This window comes from Scomber scombrus, chromosome 3 (genome assembly GCF_963691925.1).
Source record: "Scomber scombrus chromosome 3, fScoSco1.1, whole genome shotgun sequence".
NCBI classification, from domain to species: Eukaryota; Metazoa; Chordata; class Actinopteri; order Scombriformes; family Scombridae; genus Scomber; species Scomber scombrus.
Genome location: NC_084972.1, coordinates 27,809,319 through 27,836,535, shown reverse-complemented (window position 1 = coordinate 27,836,535; position 27,217 = coordinate 27,809,319). Strand labels below are relative to the sequence as shown.

Genomic DNA, 27,217 nt, shown 5'->3' with positions numbered 1-27,217 from the left:
ACTATCATGTGCTTTCATTTGGATGCATAACGATAAGACTAAAACTGATAATGACTAATGAAAGGAAGACATTTTTTACTGAATCCTCTTACAGCTGAGTTTAAAGTTTGAATTCACTACATGTTCAATTGTGATTAATGTTTCTAAACCGGCAGTGTTTATACTCAGGAAGGAAAATGCCTCCCTTAGAATCAATCCGTCGAAGCAGTTTGACTTTTCACTGACACCAACTTCTCCTCGCAAGTAGCCATTAGCCCGTAGTGGTTGTGGAATCTTTATTTTAATAATGATTTTGTCAAAAGACATCTTAGTGCCATTTAACACAGTCATTTCCCATTGAATGCAATCAAAGTACACTTGCTTTGCCCTAACAGCTAAAAATACGTTGTCTAAGTGATGATCTCACTCAAAAATACCTAGACTATTAGAATTACAAAGTGACATGAGAGCATCTCCTCAAGATACTGCATAATTTCAATCAATACAAGCTGTTAAGACCCAGAAGCCTCCAATGGATCAAATGGTCAGGACAGGTGAAAGATGGACTAAAAGGGTGTTAGTAGATAGAGGAAATGGTATGAAATCAATGTGTGAGACTGAAAGATGATATTTCCAACCACATTTTTTATTGCAATAATGTGGTTACGGGTCTTACTGAGCAAGGTGGGTGCTGGGGGGGAGCCAAATTACCTTTGCCACCAGGGGAGGATGTTATAAAGTGATCATGCAATTATCTTAATGGCTGTGGGACACCCAAGCATAAATCAATGTTCCAACATTAGATTAAGACCTATATGCCAACCCATAGTCTGTTAGCCATGTGGATGAGAGAGGAAGGTTAGGTGAAACAGAAGCTGTGAAAGTGCAGAAAGTGTAGCTCTGACATGGTAGCGGAGGATTTCCCAAAAGGTCTTGCAGACGTTCCCGAGCATTCTGCAAAAGTGTGTTACATCTGGCTGGAAGTGGAGCCAAGTCAATTAATATGTTTTGAGCCAGTGGGACCCCCTGAATCTCTGAGGATCTGCTCGTATTCTCCACTCCCTGCACAAACAAATGAAGCACCTGAGCACACCAGTGAAGGGCATAGCAGCCATGTCAGTCACAAATGTGGTTTACCATGAAGTTATTTCATGAGGCTTTATTTTTTTCTGAGGTGTATCAAATTGAGTATGTATGTATGTGCCTGTAATGGTCGCTCATGTTATTAAGGCTAATGTGAAACATGAACATTTATGCTTGCACTGCTGAGTATGCAACTGTATGTCCATGTATGTTTCTCCTTTTGACTACATGCTGTGGCTATGCACTTTTATGCATCACAAAAATGAGGATGTGATAAGAATGAGGGGCCTAGGTATCAGAAAGCTGAAGAGGTAAGCAGTAGTATTTCTTTCCCTTTTTTGACTAAAGAGAAGGTAGCATTAAATGGAGTGACTTTAAGTCCTTCATGCAGAGCAGACTGTGATTAGGGGCTTAACTCAGCAGCAGCCCCCCTCTCTGTGTCTCCATCTGTGCCTTAGCCACTGCCTCTGGGACACACACGCCTCTCTGTGCCAAAGCTCCGCAGCATCTCTTTCTCCAGCTCTTGCAGCTTCTCTTGGCAGTCTGAGTTACAGTGAGTAGAAAGGATGAAGAAAAGGAGGCACAAAAAAAAGAAATCCCAGATTAAAAGAGATGTGGCCGAAGGGGCCAAAGCCATTTCCTACAGAAAATAAAGTTCTAAAGCAGCGTAGCATGAACAACACGCACAGGTCACCTAAGGGAGCTCAACCCACTGCTGGCTGTGTGCTGCTCAGCGCACCCCGGTCCACTCGGTGGGAGCTGGAGAGGGATACTGGGTGAACTCGTTAGGCACCGGAGATAAACCTTATCACAAGTCTGCTGAGTGAGAACAGCGGGGGCAGACTGACTCCTCTCAATTTATCTCTTTGGTTTTGTCCATGTCTCTCTCTCCCTCTCTCGCTCTCTCTCTCTCCCTTACACACACACACACACACACACACACACACACACACACACACACACACACACACACACACACCTAGAGAATCAGGCGTTATCGTGGCTAATAGACAAACCACATTCTGATGGGTCCTTGTTGTTTAAAGAGTCAGTGCACGCTCCGTTTCGCTGCCCTCTCTGCCATTTTGAAAGATGATACAGAGCAGGTTTGGCAGTTGGCCCAAAGGGAGGGTGTGAGGTGGTTGGGTTAAGGGATTAAGAGGAGATACTGTAGCAGAAAGGGTAACAGCAGAACCAGCTTTCTATATAGGATAACCAGCTGTTAAATGGAACAATCAATATAATTTTCCGCAAAAACTAGCAAGTTGATATCAATTTTAAACAGGATTGATGCCTTTAGAAATGATAGATAAACAGATTGTAGATTACATTTGAATGGGCTCCTCTACAGAGCTGAAATTACATTTTGAAATTACTACTATTTGTAAGTCATTTGCCAAACATTAGGGTTGCCCGTTTCCCAAAATGTGAAGATTTAGTGATTTCTTTTCTGTTTTATATCATGCAAATAGAATACTTTTGGGTTATGAAATCCAAACTGTTACTGTATCTGTTAACAGATGCGTTTTGTTGGCATCGATTGTAATATTTGTTTCTTCTTAGTGTCTGGAACTTAAAATGGAAGACAACAACTGTTCCCTTTCATTTCCCCGTTTAACTGCATGAACCTTACAAAGTTTCATCAACTGTTTGGTTCAGTTCTGTCCAATAGGCTACGTTAGCCTGAAGCATGGAGGCTAATAATGGATGTATTTACAAAGCCCAATAATCTGTCAGCTCAGCAAGCTGTATAACAAGTGGCATTCAATGGCATCACACAGTGCATTGGGAACTGAATGGCTTAAATTATGTGCCTGTCTCTATCTGGGGCACATATTTCCTTGCACATTGTATTTCTGTATAAACGCTCTTTCAGCAAAGCTCTAAAGATCGATGCCTGGTTTCTGTCCTGATCTAACCATTCTTAAAGTGGTCCATGTGCATCCTGTGTGTGCACTATTGTACGGTCAGGGGAAAGGAATCCCTTGGCCGCATAATGATTCTCAAACTCCTCATCTGTCCTCCAGTAGGAAAGCACCTCTTCCTCTGCAACTCTAAAAGGTTCTTAAAGATCCAAAGCCACAAAGACTTTTGAAATAGTAAAGGGACATGTTTCCAGACTCCGTTTATGAGGCATTAGGCTAGGACAGGGCTGAGGATGGCTGCTATGCCAGAGCTCTTATAATACCTTGGGGGATTTCATCATGTATGCTTTGAAGTGCGGAATGACAAACTGGAAAAGGGTTTGGGCTGCATCAGGGTTAGCTTCCTTTCTCTTTTTCTGAGAGGATTAGCTTCTGTGTCTCAGCTCAGAAAACTGCAAAGCCTGCTCACATCTCACCCCTAATACACTTCACTAGTTTACATAGATCACACATTTTTTGGGGATTTTTGGACGGGGTGTGATTCAGTCTGGAAATCCATTAAACATGTCATAGGTGATTTCTGTGTTTGTCATCTGTGCAATCACACTGTACCGGGTCACAGGGTCTGTACTTGTTTACTACTTTACAGACTAGCTGGTGCTTTTGGGGCATGTTGTGCATGTCCCCCTTACTCGCTGTGTCATCCATCTTCCCTGCTGATGGAGTGATAAGAGAGCAGTGCAATGCATTCAGCTAACCACATGAAAGTGACCGCATGTACAGAAAATGAGCTTGTTGAGCGGCACCCTTGGCAGCAGCAAATATACTGTTTATGGCTATGTTTATAGCATTGTCTGGTGAATGACTGATTTACGAACATAATGACTCAAAGCTCTTACAGCCGAGATGAAGGAAGGGTTCAATGGTGTATCAACCTCAGATGAGATGCCGTGTTATGAAATATGGATTAAAAAGGAGAAGGACAGTGTGAAAAGGTGGCCTTTCACTGATGCAGTACCTTTCTGATGATTTATTTCCTCTCCTACCTCACGCCTGTTTTTGTATTCCAATTTTTTTTAAGGTAAAGTCATCAAGTTGACACCTTATGCAACGCTTCAACTTCTGTTTTTCTTGAAGGTCGTTTGCTACCTTTCAGAGTAGAAGATATCAGCCACCTCTCTGATTTGTCAAGAATAGACGCCACAGCGTGGATTAAAAGCTCATTCTAACCACAGATCCACCAGACTGTAACAGCTCCCTTTCTAACTCTGCAGTAATATCCTCCTGGTAAACACAAAAACACAAACAGCAGGATGTGCAAGTGCTTGAGACTGTTTGGGGAGTGCACACTATTCTGTTTCGGAGCTCGGTTTTCTTTTTCTCTGTATATTGCTTCTTAGAAATAAAGAGTAATCTACAGCATTTAGGCATTTCTGTGACTATGCAGGGTCAAATGAATTGTGAAAATGACCAACAATTCTAATGGTGCTGCGCTCTACATCTCCTTTTCGGTTGTTTTAACTTCACCATTATTTCTGCACACGATTTTTAGATCTCTCACTGTTTGTCAGCAGCGGCTCCCCACCAGTTTCCTAATTTAGGAGACTTGTTAAGATGTTTTCTATTTAGAATTCAAACCCGCAAAGCAATGTGTATTCATGAACCAAAAATTAATTTCTGCATGATGTTTGATTTGTATTTCTGAGGGGGTTTTTTTAGACTACATTTTCATTGCACTAGATTGTCCCCAAATATCATGCTGATGTTTACAAGACATGGAGGAGAACCTAATGTGGCATCTACAACTAAAATGAACAGACTACGCATATATACTCTTACATTTCCTTAAAACAATAAAAGAGTTCTGAAGGTTTTTAGCAAGGGTCACTCTGATATCTGAGAGAAAAATATATTTGCAATTAAATTCAGAACATCATCTTCTGATCAGTTTTATTGAATTATCGTTGCATGTTAAAATGCACTCAAAGTCCTTTTCACAGAAAAGTAAACTTTGTAGCCACTGTAAAGACGGACCACAGTTCTCTCAACAAAAAACAGATGGTTGCTACTCATCCTCCAAGTTCAAGGGGGGCAGATAAGCTTTTGGCATGCAGAATATGAAAATGCAGAAGGAAGTGTCAATCTAATTTCTCTGTGTGAAGCTGGATCACAGCAGACTTATCGCTGAAGCTGATACGGCTTGGCCCTTCTGGTCAGCGTGGCTCAGCTCAGGAAAACCCAAATCCAGACACACCAAACATGTCACTGTCACAAATACAGGGGGCAGTGACAGTTCACATGCTCTGACTGCTTAACACTCCCGATCAAAGGGGACCTCTCATTGAGGTCGGAGCAGAAGTCAAACTTTGGCATTCGCAGAGAACAACTCTGAGGGAGTTGTGACAGTTCCCAACATCTTGGCTAATGTACCAGGAGTGTGCAGAGGTCAGACTTTCTTCTTTGTAGATCTAGATCTCTTCTCTGCCAGGGTTTAAGCAGAATCAGAAGTTTATTGAACTTAAGTAATGGTGAGAAGATACTTTCAAGCCAAAAGCAGCAAATCCCAGTTGTGCCTCCTTTTGCAATGAATTGAAGTCTTATTTAAGCAGCAAACAAAGATGCAAGAACAACAGAAGCAGAAATATAGCTGTGATGGGTTTGCACTCAGCATGAATCATTACTGACAGGTTCAAAGTTACTAACAGGAGACGCTCTGTAGGTGTGATATTCAGAAATGTAATAAGCACCTTTGAAATAAATATGAAGACAGAAAATTCACTCAGAGATGCAAAGTGTCCAAAGCTTATTAGACTGGTTCAAATTGTCCAGATTCCCTTTTTTCTTATGTGTGATACAGTGTTTTTATGATACCAAATGTTCTGATGAAAGGAGTTTTTGATTAGATTATTTAGATTATTTTTACTAACAACATGAGAGCGTAGAGGAGTTATATTACTAATAGCTGCCATGCTTGCCAACAGCATAGCCTTTCCCATTCGTTGACCAATACTGGTTTTGCTGCCAAGTAGGTAGCAAAGTTGCTGTTGTGTGTGTAATGAAATGAACAGAAGGGTATTGAAATACATAGTACAATATACAAATATCAAAGATGCAGTGTTAACACTGACATGTTAATATAATCATTTCATCATGTCGTGATTATCACAGCAGTCTAAATCCCACCATAGATGAATACAGAGGCTGTCCTGTCAGATCTGTGTGCAAAGAATTGTTTTTGATTTTGGATTTTTAGTTTGCTGTTGTAAAGACAGGAGGGCAACAGAAGGTGTTTCACAGAGAGTAATTTACTGGATATATATGAAGTTTTTGAAATTATAATTGACATGGTAGTTCAGTATCATCCACACTTTGCATTACATGCAAACTGATGAATTGATTTCACTTTAATTCTCTCCTTTTCAATAGAGGGCAGTATGGTGCATGTATATATATCAACAGAGTAGACACACCCACTGCTTGGCAGCGAGGTCATCTGTGTAAGGCTTGATCTGTTGCTGTGACAGTTAACATACTAATTACAGGAATCATAGACACTCTCTAGCAATGCCTCAGAGTAGAGTTCTGCTCTGGCCTAGGGTTTCTGCTCACTCTGTGCATGTCAAGATAGCATGCACGAACAAATTATGCACCCAGAAGGGAAATCCTGCAGATCTGCTAAATGTGGTAATTCGGTCACATTCTTCCTCTGTGATTATACATCAATGCAGAGAGAACGATGGGCAAAAAACGGCATCAATTCAAAGAAGAAAGAAGAAAGCCCTCCCTTTGATTTCCTATTGTGCCAAACCAATCCTGTCTGTTGCAGTGGCATGTTCTCTCCTTATTTTCTTCACTGGTAATTAGTCTTCCTGCTACTGTTACTTTCAAGACATGAACTACTACCGCTCTGAATGCTGCTTCATTTATAGCTGTTGTCTATTGTTAAGATATTTAACGATATGTCTTTACCTCCTGGTCTCTTTTAAAGAAGCTGCAAATGTGAACTTTTACTTCAGTTTTTATATGTTTTGGAAAGTGTTTTCACACAGTTTGATTTCAATAAGTTGAAACTAAGATAACTTGTCATTCCCTTTTCAGCTCTGTAATCAAAACAAACTCCCGAGCTGATTGGGAGAAGATGGCTAGAAAATAAATACAATAATAACAAAAACAGAAACTTTCAAAATATCATATTACAGAGTGGAAAACAACTGGGCCTAAATTGTAGTGGATTCTTATTTGTGAAACAGTTGTGATTTGTGTTTGTCTCATGTAATGCCAAACAGGCCATAGTATTAGGATCCAAGGATTGTAGGGGCAGACTCAAATTTGAAAGGTGCTCCTTGATGTGCAGAGGTTCCTTGGCAAAAGTAGTGTCAACTGCAACATGGCTCGAACTGAGCTGGCACCAGAGCCCTCTTTTGTTCTGTGTGCCCTGCCATCTGATATTAAGGATTATGGAAAGCCTTGTCCCCTCTTTGTGCCCAGGGTTTCATCTAGTTCTCCATGTTGACAAACAGTTGTGTCAGTTTCTTTCTTTGAGGTGGGTAAAGATTGCTCATCCAAAGCATTTCTGGACTCTGTGCGGATGTCTCCTGTCTCCGGCAGAAGGGTGAGGAAGATGGAGGAAGTGATTGACTACACAGAGAAGTTTTGGCCTGTAGTCCTCTTTTGAACCCATTAATGCAGGGGCAGTACACTGCTTTCATCCAGAGTTGGAACTACCATGACCGCAGGAGTCAGCAGTGTGGGTCTGTGGAGTTGTGTGTATGTGTGTGTGTGTGTCTGTATCTGTGTGAGTGTGTGTGTGGGTGTGTGTCTGTGTGTGTGAAGAGGGGGCATAGCGACACAACGAATTTGCATCACATTTGTTGGGCGTGTTGCAATCGTTCAGCTAGGAGCAGTGAAGGACACGAGGAAGAAAATCTCAGTCGAGTCATGAATATGAGTTTGTGATGTCCTACCAATGTCAGGCTGTGGCTCTGAGCAGCGATATGCAAAACCACTCTCCAACTTCATTCCACTTATTGCTGATATGATCTGTGGCATAGCCAGGGGAGACAGGGAATCGGTACTGTACAGACACTGGTTATTAAATAGAAGGAAATGTCCTGAGCTGGTTTTAATAATAAGCTGATAGCCACATGGTTTTGCAGCAAGTCCTTACCACCTCTAAAGGACCTGATACAGGCCTATCAAGAGTTAAAAATCAGGCTGTCTACTCAGCCCTCTCATGCAGATGGTTTAATCTTATTGTCTTCAAATGACTTTGAATATTCTGAGCGTAACGCAGGCCTGCAAGCACAGCAGGTGGTTGGCCCTTTGATCTCTGCTTGGAGATGCTGGTGGAATTTAAATCACGGTGTGACATCTAGCTCATGAAATCATAACATGAACAGCAAGTTCCAACTTTGATCCTCTTGTCCTTTTCTATTAGGTTCATTAGAGAGTGTGATGTATTGGAAAACAGATAATGAGCAAACAACATTTTGCTGTCCCTATGGTTGAGTCATTGGAGTGTACATGTCCACATATTGGGGTTTGAATATAATAGCTTAGGTAGCTAACCGTCTACTCTTAATATATCTCGAGAATGTGCCATGTCTACATACGAAGTCTGTAAAATACCTTTGGGTTCTGATTCAGATCTATTTACATTTTTTCTTTATTAGTTAAAATAATTTTTTCCACCATTTTGAAAGCTTAATAATATTCAAAGAAGCTAAATTTACCATCAGATACAAGCAGGAGACAAATTAAAGGAAAAACTGGTAGAGGTCTGAATGCTCGACGGGGATCTGGTGGCTCTATTATGCTATGTGGGGCATTTTGCTGGCATGGTTTGGACCCACTTTTCCTCTTATAGGGAAGGGTCACTGCAAATCAATACAACGTTGTTCTGAGTGATCACCTTTATCCTATGATGAAACATTCCTATCCTGATGGGAGTGGTCTCTTCTCGGCTGAGGATGCCCCCATCCATAGGGCACGAAGGATCACTGAATGGTTTGATGAAACTTATTTGAATCATATGCTATGGCCTTCACAGTCACCAGATTTTACCCCAACTGAACACCTATGGGAGATTTCGGATGACATGTTAGACAGCACCCTCCATTAACATCTTCAAAACACCAAATAAGGGAATATCTTTTGGAAGAATGGTGTTTTTCCCTCTAGTAGAGTTCATAGACTTATAGTATTAAAACACTTTACCAAGACACTTTAAGTTGTTTTTACCTTTAATTTGTCACATGTCTGTAAGAGATATAGGATAGTATATATTTGTCAGTGACACACCCTGGTAAAAATTATTTGTAGAAAAGTCATGTAGTGTAAAAGAAGACCTTACTTAGCAGGTTAAAAAACAAACAAACAAAAAACATTGAATCATGATGTTGACATAGGCTGTATCCAAAATCATTTCTTATTGAATACCAAGTGCACCACGTATTTCCACATTCTATATTTGAGTGTCTACACTCTTGTTTTTATGTTATTTTATTTAGCGTTAGCAAGAAAGCTGCTGGAAAACAGTTTCTAACTGGTTCAGGACCACAGCTGGTAGTGTTATTAATAGTCTTTCAATGTTTTTCCTCTTAAAAAATGAAAATGAGAAACAACGTACTTGTATAATTTTATGGTCTAAAGAGCCACTATGCAGTAATTCATTAGACAAAAACAGACATCTAAGGATAATATAATAAAATAAACCAATTTTAGTATCAGAAATATTTTTCACTCTCTCATAAACCAACTCAGAAACCCCTCAAATGTATTTAACGATCCCTTTGTGTTCTGCAGAGTGTTTATTGTATAGGGAAAAGTAATAGTAAAGGAACAGTAATGGTAGTCAAGGGAGTGAGTTCAGCAACAGCCTTTGTCGTGTCAATTTAACTTGTGCTTTTACAAGAGCATTATAGATAGAGAGCACGTAGACCACTCTTCCACCTGCCAATAAACAAAATTAAATTGTTGAAGAGTAAAAGCAAATGCATAGGTTTGTCAGTGAAGCATGGTTTAATTAGCAAGGTCTCAATTTTAGGGTACTTACCTTTTGTATTTTCAGAATCAGTCGTATAGACTCAGTAATCCTGGTAATTTTACTTACAATTCTACTGAAAATGAGATGGTGCTCCCCTCTCCTGAGTTATGCCAGTGAGTCATACTCACAGTGAACAGTCCTCTCTCTTGTTCAGTTCTGATCTCACCATCTGTTTTTCAGTTTTCTCACAGATCGCTTTTGGTTTTTTGTCCCAGTTGCCCTGATTTTTTCATTTGACTTCCTTATACCCTCAGTTAGAATATCAAACTCTTGAGAAAGAAAAATCTACAATGAATCAAAGAAGTAAAGGTTCTTCTTTCTTCCTTACATGTCTAAATGCATAATATGGATCTATTTTATTATATCTTAAGTGATTACAGTTTAATGTCAGAAATAAGTTATTCAAATTTTAGTCCTTGGTAAATGTTTGAATTGCGAAATCAAATTGACTCAAAAGGTCGAGACCAAACATAGTTAACGCGCTCAGCCTCCGCTTATATTTTAGCAATGAAGTAGTGTCACTTTTCATCAGGGCTTGCCTTCTTGATAAACTGAGCAGCAACTTTTCAAAATCTCTCATGTTAGTAGCTTGTTTAGTGTGCATTACCTGTAGTAGTGCTCTGGATGTAAGTAATTTCAGGTTGACTGGCGATTCACTCTGCGGCCTTCCTGCTTGTAGCCTTAGGCAGTGGGGTTGCAGTAGGGAGGGAGCGCCAGCACCAGTCAATTACCAGTTAATAAACAGTGGAAGTTTTCTATTAGTGCTTGTTAGTGCGTGTAAAAGATTGTTGGTATGTGGAATTGGGGGAAGGCACTGTGACTATGGAATTAGAAAAAAAAAAATAAAATACAGGCATATTTTCTCTCCCTGGGTCTAATATAGCACCCAGCTCTCTTTACTCTTGCCTTTCTTGGAGATAATATTTGTTATTTGATTTTCAGGAGGCTATGCAGTAGTTGTTGTTTCTTCTTCTTTTAAACAGTCCAGAAATGTGTGCTCAGGAGTGTCACCTAATGCATTGTTTCATAAGTGACTGTAGAGCAGTATTTCCAATAAAGGGAATCCATTACATATGCATGGTGGAGGCCAAACAATGCAATGCTGGCTGCAGTGTGTCTTGTCATTGATAACATTATAGGCCCCGATTAATATGATGCATGGATCCCTTTTGGATAGAAATTCTATCATATCTGATGTGTGGTAAGTCCTCCACATATCAGAGTGCAGATTTCATAGTGCTTACTGAGGAATATTGCTGTAAGCAAAGACAGTGCACCTGTGTAGCCTTGGGAAGAAAAACAACATTAACTGCTTTTGGGGTAGTCATTCTTACCAGGGGACACTGCTCTGACAGTCTGAGAGTCAAATCATTAAATATATACAGAAATTACTAACACTCTACCCAGTCATATTAAACCACGTCTAATAATCACTACTACTTAAATTTGTTGAGATATAGAGCCAGGAGATGTAGCATTGTGTAACTAGGCAAAAAGTGTTCACAGTCACTATAAATGGTCCCATCCATTCATTCCCTGGAAAGGGCCTAATTATACACATTTTACATTTATCTTACAGAAAATCAATGGATGCTTCTCTGCTAACTATTGCCACCTGGAACTAGCATATGGGCTGGCGCCCTCTTGGGGTAATGGGTGGGGCGGACTCTCTGTCGACCATTGGGTCATTGGTAACCAGCAGCTGGGAGGCCGCCCTCTCATCACATCAACAAATCTCACTTTAATTAGCTCACCTGCCCGTTTCCTCCCTTATCCTCCCCACGCTCCCTGAAGTCCTCCATCAAACCTCCCTCAACCAGCTTACAGGCTCACCTTCCTCTCTCATCCTGCCTCCACACCTGGGAATTGCTTCAGCTTCTCAACTTCACACCTACAGCTTTGCAGACACACATGCACACACATGCACCGACTCAGGCACAGTGCTATAAAAGAGACTGACAATTGACTTCAAGAAAGCGTGGATCGCATTGATTTTTAAATGGTGCCTCATTGATACCTTATTAGCATTGGAATGGCCACTGATATGGTCATTGCTGAAGACCTCTATTTCCTGTGTGTCTGTCGATATAATTTGCACATTCACAGGTAGAAATGATCTCACAGGCTTTGTTGTTATGCTCACCCAGGCTCTATCCATTGGCTGTTTAAAGAAGTTCAATAAGTGGACCAGTGGTTACTGTATTGATCACAGTCACTGTCTGCACTTTAATGGGAACACAATCTATCCTCAATGTGGTATCCTTGTGTATCCTGTGAGCCATACTAATACAAAATGTTGCTTGATGTAATAGCAGTTTCATTCCAGATTGATTTAATAAAAAAAACACGTCTTGTGCTAATTACTTCACGATTTTATGGATTTACTGTGAATCATTGTCCCTTATGGAAGGGAGGACAGCTAAATATTATAAGCACAACAGTGTGACATTTGCAAAATAGCTAATTACTTGTACAATATTCAGAAATTAGATTTCCTCTTTATACCCAGAATCATTTTACAAGAGTAGGCGTCAAATTTCTCAAATGGTGGATATCTCATTAAGAAACAAGCCTCCTCATTTACACATCAGCTCTTTATCTGAATGATCCCAGTACACATTTCTGCTTTTGAATACCTTATGAAGTTGTTGGACTGTTCTGATAGCGTGGATATATCCCACTAGTATTGTCAGACGCACTCTGGAGAGTGCTAACATACAAAGCAATCTATGCCTGTGAAGATTGGCCTACCATACTTGCCAGTCTCAGGTGGCTGATAAAATCCACCACAACCAAACTACCAGCAGCGTCCGCAATAGTGCTCCAGTCCCTCTGGTCCGCAGCCACACTCTCTCTCTTAACCACAGGGCCTCCATATGGGTACCTATTAAGACTGCCACTTAATTACCTTTCAAAAAACATTTCACTGCATTTGATGGAAGGCTGGCAGAAGGGCAGAGGGAGAAAAAAAGATAGAGACAGAGGAAACAAAGCAAGCATAAAACAAGGTAAAAGATGGGGGAAAAAATGTAAGAGTGGGACTGAGAGACTGACAGAGAGGATGAGCCATGCATCTGCATAGTGAATTTGAATAGATGGAGAAAGACACAGGGGGAGTGGAGGAATAGCCTTGCAGTGCAGATGGGGAAAGCACTGGCCAGTATGTTTTTTTTGGTGTTTACTGTTTACAAACACACCCAACAAGAGAGAAAAGGGGTGGGATCCTGGCCAGAGGAGGCTATAAATTACCCGTGATTGATGCTTGCTGCCGTCGAGGATGACAGTTAAAGAGTCGCGGCACTCATCGCTAACCCACTCTCCTCTTTCCTCACCCATTCACAACCCCACCAGCCCGACATCACACAATTAGCTGTTCCGTCTGTCACATGGCCCACCCTCAGCAGTCATACACCATAATAATAATACTTACATACCAGATAGACCGCTGGTTAGAAAGGCAGCTTTCACTGCAGAGGTTTGATGCACATCAGCTAACTGTAAATGTCAACCTCCATATCTGCGTTTCAGGCAAACAAATCTGCTATATGTCTACGGAATATGGATTCCTTTTCCCATTTTGTAAGATGTTGGCTCTTTATATTGATAATAAATAGTCAAACAGCATCCTTGGTTCAGGACTTCAGTGTTCAAGCCTCTTGTGTATTCACAGGTTTGACCAATTTCAATTCTAAAGGTAAATGTCACAGTGCAGTTATACTAACCCCCTGTGTCTTTTAAGTGATTGCTCTGTGTATATTGAAGCTTGAAATGATTGTGGTGTAGAAATGGTTTACACCAATCATGTAATCATAAACTCAATCTTTATGCATTTTGAAATAACCTGGAAATGGAAAGATTTTTAACCGTCTATCCTTCTCCTATTGTCAAATTGTTATTCACTGTCTTGTTAAGTTAGCTGAACTAAACATACCAAATACATGGTAAGAAACTGATAATAAGTGTGTGGACAGCATGGTTACTAAAATAACCAGGAATAAAAGTAAGCACCAAAACTGTGCATAGAAAAAAAGAAGAAGAAAGAAATCAAGCATTGTGTAATGACAGTTGAAACTGGAACAAAACTTTAATATTTGTCTCCAATACTGACTGAAACATGGAGCATTATTTATAGTGTTGGTCTTATGATCTTGGCATTGAAAGCAGAAAGCAATCTTAAATGTAAGACCTGCAGGTTATGTACTGATAGGAACATTGTAGAGTTAGTCTTGTTTGTTTCCATCATCTTTTTTTTTTTTTTCTTTTTTACCGTTCAACCTTTACAATTGCTGTCTTGGATACAAACTATACACACATTTCTATCAAAACATGAATTCACTGTGAAGGAAATGAGATAAAATCTTAAGAAGAGTCCAAATGTTTTTTGGATACTCTATTTAACCGCATACTGACTCTCTTTCAGAAAAATATACGGTGTGATACATCTGCATTTACATCTCATACTGTGGGCGGGAAGCTGTCAACTCCTGTGTGAAATAAAGTACTTGTTGATGGCAAAGTTGAAGCATTTTGCAGGAATGTTATATGCATCAATTGAAAAGTGATACAAGCCAGTGCCAATTTGCTATTAACTACATCAAAATAATACAAAAAGGAACATGCTGTGGTTTAGCCATGATCAAAATAAATCAATATTAATTTTGTCTCTTTTTTTTTTTGTAGCTTGAAGCTGCCATCCACAATCCTGTCCACTGTGCATTGTTGGGTTTCTCTGCAGCAAGCACCTCTTTACCTCAAGGCTATCTCTGGGTAAGTAATATGTTGCTTACACTCATGCATGCATACATATACACACACCCACACACACATCTGAATGCCAAATAACTAGAATCAATGAAAAGGAATAGAATTCATATTTACAATTTTAGCTTTTAAAACAATTACCACTACCACTGAAATGACCTTTCTACCCTTAGTTCTCATTTACGTATTTTTAAAAAATGAATTGAAAAAATTTATCTCAAGGCTAAGAAAGCAAAGTTTTTCTAGTATATTATAGTTTCATAGTTAGGAAACTATGAATTAAAACAGTATAAAGCAGGGATCACCAACCGTTTTACCTCTGAGAACTAATTTGACAAAATTAAAATGGCTGAGAGCTACTCGTGTTTTAAATTATTAGTACGTTTTATTCACATGGCTGATCTTTATTCAGACCAGCTCAATAAGCTTCTTTTGTGTGAAATTTTTACAAAATGTTGATATTGAATCAAATTTTGTTTCAAAACATCTTAAATTGACCTGCATGTGTTTTGTTTTTGTGTGTATATGTGTGTGTGTGTGTGTGTGTGTGTGTGTGTGTGTGTATATGTGTAGGCATTTTTTTTTACATTTTCAGTTTGTCAAGCTCACACTATTAAATTCAAATAATATTAATGTCAGAGAAAACAAAACAAAGTTACCAATACCTTAAACCTCTGTGGTTCACATGCATGTTACATACATTCAGTCTTTTCTGCAGTTAGTGAGATGACTGGCACTACATGGAGTCAACAAGAGAAGTGAATGCTTAAGTGTATCCACTTGGGCTGTCGCTTATGTAATCATTCACATGTTTGTCTGTCAGTCTTGCTCTGAACTTAGATTTCATGACGTTCACTTGGACCCAAACAAAGCAGACATTTTCAGAGCTGCTTGGTGAAGGTTCTTACAGTTTTCTGGCTCTACAAGGGTCCAGAAATGCTGCGAATGTTGTTGAGATTTTAGATGGACACCATTACGCTGCTATATAACCTCCATCTCCACAGGATTGACACAAAACAGTTCAGCCATCTGTCCCAAAATCTCACCTATGTCTACCCTCATGAAGAGGTTGGCAATAAGTGTCACACAGGGCTTAAGTCTCTCAAAGTCACTAAATCTGTTTGCAAAATCCTGTCCAATCTGGGACAGAAGGTCACAATACTTGTATATATTCAAAGCATCACCTGCCCCTGCATGACTTTCCAGCAGATTGAGACTGGGGATAATTGCTGAAACTTTTTGTTTTTCAGTTGCTGAATATAAAAACACTAACAGCATTGATCATATCAAATGTTTTTTTTTCTTCTTTACCCTGTTAATATAGATTCAAGTGGTTCAGTTACTCACCTACATTCAGCAGTAATGTAAGATCAAGTAGGCTGCTCAGCATCAGACAATATATGTGTATCCTCCTCCCTTCTGTGTCGCAATGCCTTCACTCCAACGAAGTTGATCATTTTAACACGACTAGGTGTGCTTTGCAGTGGGCATACAATCCTTAGTGGCACTCTGTCAGCGCTTACAGACACCAGCTTTTCAATATGGATCTTTTTCTCCACAACGTAGTCCTTCAGAGCATTGAAAATATCAACTCTTCTGGTTGTAGTTTTCAGTGGAACTAAGATCAAAAACTCTTCTTTTGTGTAAAAGTCAAACGCCATCCGAACGAAGACAGCCAGCTGGGCCTTATCACTGGAGTCAACTGACTCATCACATTGAATCAAAAACCATTTGCACCTGTCAACGTCCCATTCTAGCTGCTCTACTGCATTCACAGGCTGCACAGACACTCTCCTTGCCACAGTATTAGCACCAGGTCATTCAGTCATCATTTCTATCTCACTTTTATGGAATGAAGAATGTTTCAGCCACTACAGTCATCACCTCTGTTTTTCTCTCTCACCATTTTTTTGGTGCTTTTTTAGGATGTGTGTCACTTTTATGATGAGTGAGGAAAATTGTGCAGTCAGACTATCACATTACAATCCCTGGACTCGTGGGAATTAAGACGGATCTTGAAAAAGAGGGAAATTCCGAGAGGAAAAAAAATGATGCCAAGAATCTGCTATTAATCTTTACGTTTCAATTTTTGTTCTTCCTCTTTTCTTGAAGATGGTGGGCAATTTATCAGGTAATCCTTTTTCGACCTAAGAGGTGGCTAAATCAAGTGTAGGCCCTCCAGGAGACACAGTACGGCTAAGTGTCTGTAAGACTTAATTGCTTTTGTGGAGCTATTCTAAAGACTAGTGGATGCTCACTCAGATGAGGGATAGGAGATATGGTGGAGCTGGCATTTTATGGCATTGTTGTTATCTGTTTGAATGAGCCTAGGCCACTCTGACCGTCATCCTTTATAAGAACTTGTTATTATAGATGACTTCAACTACCTTGACCTCGTCCTTCCACACTATTCGGAGGAACAAAGGTAGGTTGCCCACATGTGGCGTGTTACATTGGTCAGGAAGGAGAATACATCCAGTAAAGTGATTGAAGGCTAGATTAAAGTATTGTGTTCAAAAGTTTCAGTTCTTTCACAACTGCATGCGTTCATGAAGAGTAAGCCATTAATGGTTGTTTCAGCAGTTATCAGTAGCTATATTACTCACACATTTTGTACAACATGCCAAACAGCCGTACAGCAAAGATACCTGTTAGTAGAGCATTATTAAGTCAAGCCTAAAGTCATTGGTGTCTAAGTCTAAGTCATGTCACAAATCTGTCATATAAAGTCTCAAGTCTTAGGTGTAAAGATCCAAGTCTTTCAGGACTCTTAATGCTGACTCTTAAAATTCACACTGTATTTGAGCATTTTCCTCTCAAAGCTGTTTTAGTGTTTTATACATAGCTAAGAGCAAGTCCTTAATATGCCTAATGATTACATTTATGATTCGTGTGACCATACACGATGTTGCTGCCTTATTTAGTTTTAATTGTTCCAGGATATCACCTGATCAAAACTTGGGACCAAAATATTTGAATTTCTCAAGTAAAGTCAAGTTTCACTGCAGTCAAGTACAAGTCAAATTTGAAGTCCATAATTGTATGTCATAATCTGATTTGAGTACAAAAAGCAAAAAAAAAAAAAAAAAAAAGGTTTGGACAAGAATTTATGGAAGTACAATGTTATGTTGACAGATATGATACATTGTTCAGTTAACAATACAAAAGCACCTATTGATTGAATTATAATTGCACTTTTGTATTTGGAGGCAGCCACATTTGATATTCTGAATAAACAGTGGTACACTTAGTGCATTTCAATAACCTGAGCATTTATGTTACTTTATGGTAACTGCTGTCTTTAAGGAAGCTTTAAAATGCATCCAGCTGAAGGCCTTTCACCTAAGAGTCTGAATTTCCAGAAGACATTTTTATTACAAATGAAATACAAATCTGAAAGTGAATCCATTTAGCAATACATTCCTCCACAATCAGACATTCTGGAAACAAGACAAGTAGTTCTTTCAGAAGTGAGCACATCTGACCTTCTTTCACTATTGTGAATGTTACATACTGTACCATACGATATGTAACCAAAGCAAGAGAGAAACTGGGATCTACTGAAAAAATAAAAGAGAAGGCCCGCGGATCCAGCAAGAATAATTAGTGGCTGAGCGTTCCGCCCCCAGTTGGTTCTACCTCCCTGGCAGGCTTGTCAAATAAGGGATGACACTAATCATGTTAAAGTGAGATGGGCTATGGGGATTTCTATGTGCTTTGATCAGAGTAATGACATTGTGTCTAATCAGCCTGATACCCCAGTGTTTCCCTGTTTGCCTTCACCTTCCTTGTCCCACTTTTCCCAACATCCTACTTCACAATTTTACATAAAGTTTGCATTTAATCTGCCTTTAAGTTTCTCATTTTATACACCTATATCAGGAAGTCAGGATTCATTAGAGTGTCAGTAGTAGGAAACTTGAAATGCGTCCATTTAAGACTACAACAGTCTGGTGACCCATGCTTTTGCTTTCTTAATGTCATAAATACAAATGAGCATTGAGTGAGCCATCATGACCATTCTCCCACGCTCTCTCACTGCTTCCAGACCAATCTAATTAATGCTGGCAGGGCATTTACTGTTTGGGAAGTTTTTGCTTCTCCCGAGTTGAGAGGAGAAATCTGTCCAGGGCACAACTCCAGATATCTATTTCTTTAAATAAGTAGTGATGACTTTGTCCAGGCACAGTATTTGAACTGGATATCAGGCAGATTGAATCGAAAAGAGTAGGCGACTGTGTTCAATGACAGGGAGAGTGCTGATGGTGGTGTATGGAGGGTTTTAGGAAGCAAAGATAGACACGTGATTGTATAAATTGTGGAGGAGTCTGGGCGAGGAAGGGCCTTGCCTCAGGCTCTGGTTACACAGTCACTTGAAGCTGTGTCTTTTTCTTTTTTTTTTGGGCTCCTCGCTGCAAGATAAGTCTTCCCTATCTTCTTTTCACCCTGTGCAACAGACCATTATTTGTTCTGGCTCATTCTCAAGAGCCCACAGGATCGCTCCTGTCCAGATTCTGCACGCTGATACAAATCAAACAAATGATTGCATGCAAATAAGGGTGAGCATGGAGGAGAAGAGCTAAAGACTATATTTAGCTCATGTCACATTTGCACGATGTGATTCATACACAGAATAAATCTTCGGTGTCTAGCAACAAGCAGCTGTGCTTCTTTCCAAGATGGACATTTTTTTCTGGACATCCAACTAGGCCTGAAACAGGAGTAATGAATTAAATAATAATGAAAACCCACAGCGACACTTTAATTGTTTGGGAATGAGAGCAATGGCACCTTAATTGGAAATGCATTAGAGACAGGTTGGAGGGCTCCTGCAGTCTTCATTTTCTCAGCATTGGCATTGACAGGCTTACACAAAGGCCAATATGAATGTGGTACATAGGAAATCAAACCTCTATCGAGGTAGACATACATCCTGTGGGTGTGGATCAGCTTGGGAAGCTTGTTATGATTGGTCGACCTTTTTTGATAATATCTAAGGTTAGCTGCTTTGTTTGATAGATAGTTTTTTCAAAATGTGTTCTCTTTTCAAAAAAAGGACAGACATCTACAGGCATTGATTGAGACGTTTTACAAACGAAGCCACTGAAGCTTCCCACCTTTCTTTGGGACACTGAGTACTTTAAGTGTTCAGTGTGACATTGGACATGTTAATATCAGATGCCAGTTTTATTAATTGAAAATGATTTAATTTTAATGTTATTATGAACTGAGTCGGGCAATAGATCAGTCACTTGATCTTGTAAATTTCTAAAAAAGGCCTCAGTGTTAAGCAACTGTCTGTTCTTCTCTGATGAAAAGATCGCAGAGTTTCAAGAATTGTTTGATGTTCGAGAGATGACATTGTGAGTCCATTACATAATGTGTTTAAAATTCTAAGCGATATTAAAAAAAAAAAAAAGGGGGGGGGGGGGGGGGGGGGGGGGGGGCACTACAAACGACAATGTCTGAAAGTATAATTGATTTGAACTTATTTGAAATCTAAATTGCTGACAGGTAGAGAATGTTTAACCAAAGAGACAACATCCTCTGGCCTACACGATTTGAAGGCAGAAAACACACATTGCAAGCATTATCTAAGAGGGGCTGGTCTGGTGCTGCTGTTTTTGTCTTTTTTTAATGTTTTAACAGCATAGTTTATTACCTGTGGCATTACGATTCAGTCCATTGGTGAGCCTGAACATGGGGCCTTGACCTTTTACAACGAGGTTTTCTTCTTCCTACAGGTGGCTGGTGGAGGAGAAGGCTCTCAGGGGCAGATAGAGATATTTTCCCTCAACAGGCCCATGCCAAGGGCTGTGAAGAGCTTGCAAATAGGCTCTGCGGTCCGATGTCTGGAATATGTGCCAGAACCTTCTCCGACTGAGGACGTGGAGACTGGAATTCAGAAGGCCCCCTCAGGGATGGGTGCCAACATTTGTGTTGGATTAGACAATGGACGGTGAGATGCTGCTGTCACAGAGACAAACAAATACACAATCTTTTGTGCTGATATAGAATAAGACAACATTTTGAAAATGATAAGAGCACAGATGCTATTCTCTCAGTACCCTTCAGATCTTCATTTGTAAAATAATGTCCTGCATTATCTGGTGTTACGGTCCCCTAAGATTTCTAGCAGTATAGATTTGCTTGTCATTATTTCATCAAAGCAAGAAATCAGAGTTGATACCCAACACAGCATCAATACTGTTACTGCTGCTAAGGTCACAGTTTCATTTTTAAATCCAATAAACCTTTGGGTTCGTACTGTGTGTAATTGAGGATAGGTTTAATCTTAGTCCCCTGTCATAGTTACAGTGAATGATTTTTTATTCTAGACAGATAATACTCTTGAATTTCAGATTCAGTCATTATGTTACCACTATTCTATAATTTTTATTTATTTACAGTAATGTTTAGTTGTTTGTTTAAAAACCTAAATCAGAGGACATGTTTCAGCAGTTTATTTTTTTGCTGACTCATCCCCTTTCATTATAAATGTCTGTCCGGGGAAAAAGAAACAAGACATACAGTAAAATGAAATACAATTTCAGCATTTTAGCACAGTCGAAAAACTGTCATCTCCAATGCTGCTTAACATTTTCTTCTCAGACAAGGAGAAACAAACAGCGATGTGCATTTGTCATTCTGAAGAAGACAATAAGATGCAGCAAAGTTCAGATGGCATTTCGAACATGAGAAAGACAGAGTGGTTGCACATACACAATGCTTTGCTCCAAAGTGCACTGTTAAATCAAACTGCATGAAAACGAGGCACTCTGTCATTTCAAATGACACTCATTTATCATGTTGGCTTGTGCTGCTTTTGTTCTTCCAGCATTCTGGTCTACGGCAGTGTGGACACTGCAGCACAGTGCCTATTGACCCTTCATAACCCAGAGGGCTGCCCTGTGCTGTGCCTGAAGCACTCCTCTCGCTTCCTGTTTGCAGGCCTGCGGAACGGGAACATGATGGTTTATGGAAGAAACAACAGTGGTAAGGGCTTCCATGGTTGCTTTGTTTCCAGACTGATGTCTGTAGTTTAGTGTCTGTCACAGTGGTGCCTATTGCCACCCTCAATGTGTGGTCTTTTTGGAAAGTAAGAATTCGTAGTTAACATTGACTCCTTTTTTGCATTTATGTAATATGATGATAGATACAGTAACTGTAACCCTTTCGCCAGAGGCTTATAAGAGGAACACTTTATGTGGTATTCGATTAAGCATTCAACCCCTTTAAACTCTAGTAATTGGTAAAATAGTGACAGAGAGATCTCATTGAATAAAAACATGTATAGTGTAAACTATGACTCTCACTCTCTATGAGACGCTAAGGGGGAAACATCCTGGTTTTATAATAACTCAATATATGAATTAATGAATTCAGTTATACACTAAATGATAAAAGATAACAGCACAATCACAGTATCTCAGTTTTGACCTTGTATTAACTGAATGCAGAAATTTCACATATTATAATACAACTAAACCCAATATGAAAATTAAAATAGAAAAACAAAACAGAAAGACCTGGATAATTTAATCTTTAGTCTGTGTTAACCTGAGTGTGCATCAACCTTGCTTGAGGAACAAACTAAAACAGTTTGTTCCTCAAGCAAGGTTGCATTAAAGTTCATTGGTGGGCTTAAAGTTGGCAGCCATGATAAACAGAACAGAAAAACCTTTGTGTACAGAGTTAAAACAGCTCCTACTGCTGTAGAAATCACTCCCACAAGGCCGGTGGGACAAGCAGCTGGAACCACACCCTCATCGATAACAGAGCATCCTCAGCGCTGGGCAAAACATCTGCGACAACCGCTGACACTCCTCCCTACCGCAGTCTCCTCTTTTGTCCGTGCAAGAAAAGAAAACAGCGGACGTCTTGCACATAATGGCGACAATTTGGCGCATTAACCAGCAAACACATTAGTCCATTAAAAGAAAAAAAAAAACAACAAAAAAACAATTATATGTTCTGTGAAAACTGTTACGCATCTACTCACATCCTTCTTGCATGATTACTCAGAGGTCAACAGGAAATAAAACTGTTGCAGCTTATTGATTCTTTAAAGTAAAAAATAATTATTAGTAAGCATTTTATGCATTGAACAAGCCTTGAAACATCTTGAAAATGTATATATACTGACTGTCTGAACAGAGTAATATATACAGTAGATAGTTGAATGATAACTCTTGTTATAGATTCACAAAACATTTTAATAAATCTAATGCACATTTACATCAAATAGGAGTTATGCATCTTATCAACAATTGGCAATAATTCACACATCTAGAATGACAATAATGTATAATAATGTAAATCAGGTTTTTACCTAATGAAATTTTATCAATACATAATGAAAAATGAGACCAAATCAATATGTTTAATTGAGTATATTTCCTAAATGCTATTTATATGAACTTGAATATATTTTAGATACAGTAAATAAGGCCGGTCATCATTGTGGAGTCCCAGCATTTATGTATGTGTTTGTTCAACCAATGTAATGCAAATGCAGCTAGACAAAGCAAAGGGAATAATGTTGCAATAAATTACACTTTTAAATGTTTATGGGTTAGAAACTGGTATAAGCTTATTAGATATTTCATTAGCTTTTTGCTTATGTAGATACATGTCTGCATGTCGGCCACTTCTGTCTATTAATGAGATATAAAAAGTTTCTATTAAATTCTTGCTCGCTAACCAACAAAAATATTTTTCTTCTACAGTGAATTAATCAGTACAAATGAGTTTTCTTGCATTATATATTTATAACAGCTCTGTAGGAAAACATCTATTGTGTTGTAATATAAATGTTTCCACACTGTGTAAATATTGGTGTTATGTGTCACTTGCCTTACATTTTTCAGTATACCCATTTTTAGAATGAGCGTGTTAGTAACGTTATATTAATTTTAGACTACATCTCAAAAGGCTGCCTTAGAATCCAATTCCCTTTATGTTATACTTCCCATTCCTGGTGATTTTCAGGACGACTGTATGAAAATGACACTTCACCATGTGGTAGATGGCATGCCATGTTTAGTCATGCATTGTGGGGGGCTTAACAACATCTCAGCAGAGGTTTGCGGTCTTCGCTGCCAGCAGGAGCACAATAGCTCTATCACTGGATTCCTCTTACCTGGCCACAGTATGTCAATGTGCCTGCCTTCCTCCTGTGCTCTTCTCTCCTCTCAAGCAGAAAGAGTGATTAATTACACCAAGCTGCTGCATGCCGATTAAATATTACTATTCATGCTTTGTATATAAAAAAAAAAAAGGACAGGAGAAAAGCTCAGGAGGGTGCTGGGGAATGTTTGTGGATTCGGCACATCTGTTAAAGATTTATGCCCTTGACTAGCATGCTACTGTCTAAAAACAAGTCTGCAGCAGCCAGGAAATGCCAAGGCTACAGCTGAGACTTGTATCAAAAGCCGTATGAATACACACAGAACAATGTTACTTAGTGAATAATGTGCTCCAGCTTTCCTCACCGATATATGCACACATCAGACATCATGTCAAATGACGATGAAAATATTTTGCAAGACGAGGCAGAGTAGTTTGGTCTTGTTTGCGACAAGCCTTTTCCCCCACCCATGTTAAAGAGGGAAAAGCATTGGCATTGGTCTTGCTTAGTGTAACGGGCTGGCGGGACATTTACAAGAGTGAATTTTAAAAGGTGGGAAAATGACCTTTATAACATGCCAAGCAATTAACCTGTGGGAGTCAAAAGGCGCCGTAAAGCTATTCTGCAATGAAAGGCAGAAATAAACAACGCAAAATGTTAATTAAATGGCTGGGTGCACTCCCTACTCTAATTGTGCTTCATTAACGCATAGTAAAGGAAGTGCTTATGTAATTCACTTTATAATGTGCTTCTGTGGTAGCTGCAACTTGTGCCCTGTGATTAAAAGAAAAGAAAGCGAAGAAAAAAGGTCTGTTTCATTTTTACTGATGAAGCAAAAAGAGAGAGAGAGAGAAAGAGAGAGGCTGGAATATGGACTTAAGTGTACACCAGACTTACTATCACTTTGGTGGTAATGGTGCAAACATTGTGCTGCACAGTGTGCGGAATCTTCTATTGAAATGAAAGTCCACAGTCTTTTTATTTAGTCACCCTGTAGTTCATATTCTCACTTGTTTTCTTTTTTTTATGTTATTAGAGTGACAGAAACAAGCCTCCACTGTGAGCCTTTCCATTGATGCTTTAATAATTGCTCAGCAACGTTAAATAGCTCTAAGTGTATTTTTTTTAAAGTAAACACCAAGCTAACTTGCTGTGGTACAAGTGGGAAGAATTGAATTTAATTGCTTCGCTCAATGTGACAATGTTCAAATAGAAGTGGAGCATGTGTAGTCAATTAAAGGAGAGCTTCACTGATTTTTAAACAAAGTCTGTTTACAGGTCTGGGGAGTACTGCTGCATATGTGAAAAAAGTTGCATAAAGCCTTTTGTTGATCCAAAGGGACCTGCAGAGAGTCTGATAATTTGCCCCTGATGGGGGCTGAAGAATACAATTTTGAAAATGAAAAACATCTGGGGGTGTGGAGTTTGAAAGAAGTAAGGTTACCAGACCTTCATCGCCAATTGAGGTTAGCGGCTCGAGGCCGCATTAGCTTTTACTGTCACAACACAGTTTAATGTCTGACTAAATTGTTGGTGGTCCTGTTGCACTGTGGCGTATGTGGATACCATGTTTTGACAAGGAAATTATTTTGTTCCTTTTTTTTTTTGTTTAATTTTTCTATCGTGAATTCGGCAATGTAATAGCAGTTGCAAGGCTTAATTGGTGAAGTACTCTTTTAATATAATTGTGAGCTATAGCTGTAATGATAATCTATAATATTAAGGGTTTCTTCACATCGTAGTTGTTTTTAGATCGCAGTTTTGTCTAGCATATTAAGTAATTGTCCTTAATTGTTTTTCAGATGATCTTTGGGACCCTGATTCCTGCAGATGTGTAAATCTGGGTTCAGAACCAGTACGGATGTTGTTGGTGCTGGATGACTCAGTGTGGGCAAGCTGCGGGAACTACGTCACAGTCATGGACATCTCCAGCCTCAACACTCAGGTAATTTACTAAACCATTTCTAGGCACTTAATGTTGTTAAGTGCCTAGTTACTACAGAACTTAAAACTTTGACCTGAACAAAAACTCAGCAATTTGTTGCTGGCCTTTAAGCGGGACATTATGGAAGTTTGTCTGCATATATTGAATCATGGGACACTATGTTTTGCTGTTCATTTGCTGCCTTTCTTTAAATGTTTGATGCACAATTCTAATGCCCTAATCTGCATTCATTTTGAGTTTAAATACAATGCAAAAAAATATATTACTTAAGAAAAACTACTTTAATGCAAAATATATATTCTGTTTAGCATATTTTCATCATCTTGGCTGCCAATTCATTTAAAAAGGTTTTTTACACTTTTTGATTGCCATATTTTGGCACAGAAACTTCTACATTGCAGAAGTTGCTTGGAAACTTTTCTCACTTCGACAGCTGCCTCTGTGTCTCTCTGCAGGTCTCTGTCCAGCATCATGTTGTGCTGCAGCTGACAGTGTAACATTACCCACTGTAGACTATAATATCCTCTTCTAATATCACTGTGACTGTCACATCCCTTCACTGCCTCCCATCACAGAGCGCTTTGCTTTGGAAAAAACATTTTTTAGCATCTAACTTCACGTCAAAGCATCCCCTCTTCATTTCTGTCACAGTGCAGAGCTGCTGTGATGACGTTAGCTTGATTTACATTCTTTAATTGTTCTTGATCTCCTTCTGTCACTGTCATGTGTTTTATCTTCTGATTTCTGAAAGCAGTACTTGAAGATGCGCTGTGTTTTCACTCTTACTCTGGGAACTTTTTGTGAATAAAGCTGACCCACAAACAGAGCAAAACATGGAGCCTTCTGTGCCAGTTTTAGGGGCGTGGATTATGCTAATGCTCACATGAACGCGCACCAACTCATGAACAGGTGGCATTCATCAGGCTGAGAGAAGCAAATTACGACTAGTTCAGACAAGTGTCTTATTTTCCTCATGTTGCTTTGTGCAAAAACAAATATAAGAGAAAAATAAGAAAACATTCATGCATAAGGCCCATTATCTTTAAAGTATTCGGGAGCAAAGGCTTTTGTATGAAAGAAATGTCCCAGTAAATTTGATAATGAGCTTCAAGCACATACTGAATGTAAGATTTCTGCTACTCTTATCTGCAAGGTCAACTCCACCCACCTTCCCATTTGAAAAATATTCTGTCTTCTCCAAAACATGGTTTGAATACTTTTATGGATGGATTCATCAGTGAAACTGCCAGACAAGGTGTTTTTTTTATTTTTTTTATTTATTTTGCAGCATTTGAGGAAATTTTCCTTTCCTTTCATTTTCTGAAAAGATTTATGCACAAAGCCTAAGAGAGCCAGCATTTCTAATCTGTGATGTCATCAAGATTTACTGCCTGGAGCTGCTGCATGGA

The 27,217-nt window shown here is 39.2% G+C and overlaps 1 protein-coding gene across 2 annotated transcripts in view; it reads left to right on the top strand.

Moving 5' to 3' along the window:
• arhgef10la (Rho guanine nucleotide exchange factor (GEF) 10-like a) overlaps positions 1–27,217 on the top strand; it is a 115,857-nt gene that overhangs the window by 73,440 nt on the left and 15,200 nt on the right. For both annotated transcript variants that reach the window (XM_062415896.1, XM_062415895.1), the window contains exons 20-23: positions 14,653–14,739; positions 20,478–20,692; positions 21,572–21,729; positions 25,666–25,808. In XM_062415896.1, coding sequence (XP_062271880.1) covers positions 14,653–14,739; positions 20,478–20,692; positions 21,572–21,729; positions 25,666–25,808 — 603 coding nt within the window. The remainder of the gene's footprint in view (positions 1–14,652; positions 14,740–20,477; positions 20,693–21,571; positions 21,730–25,665; positions 25,809–27,217) is intronic.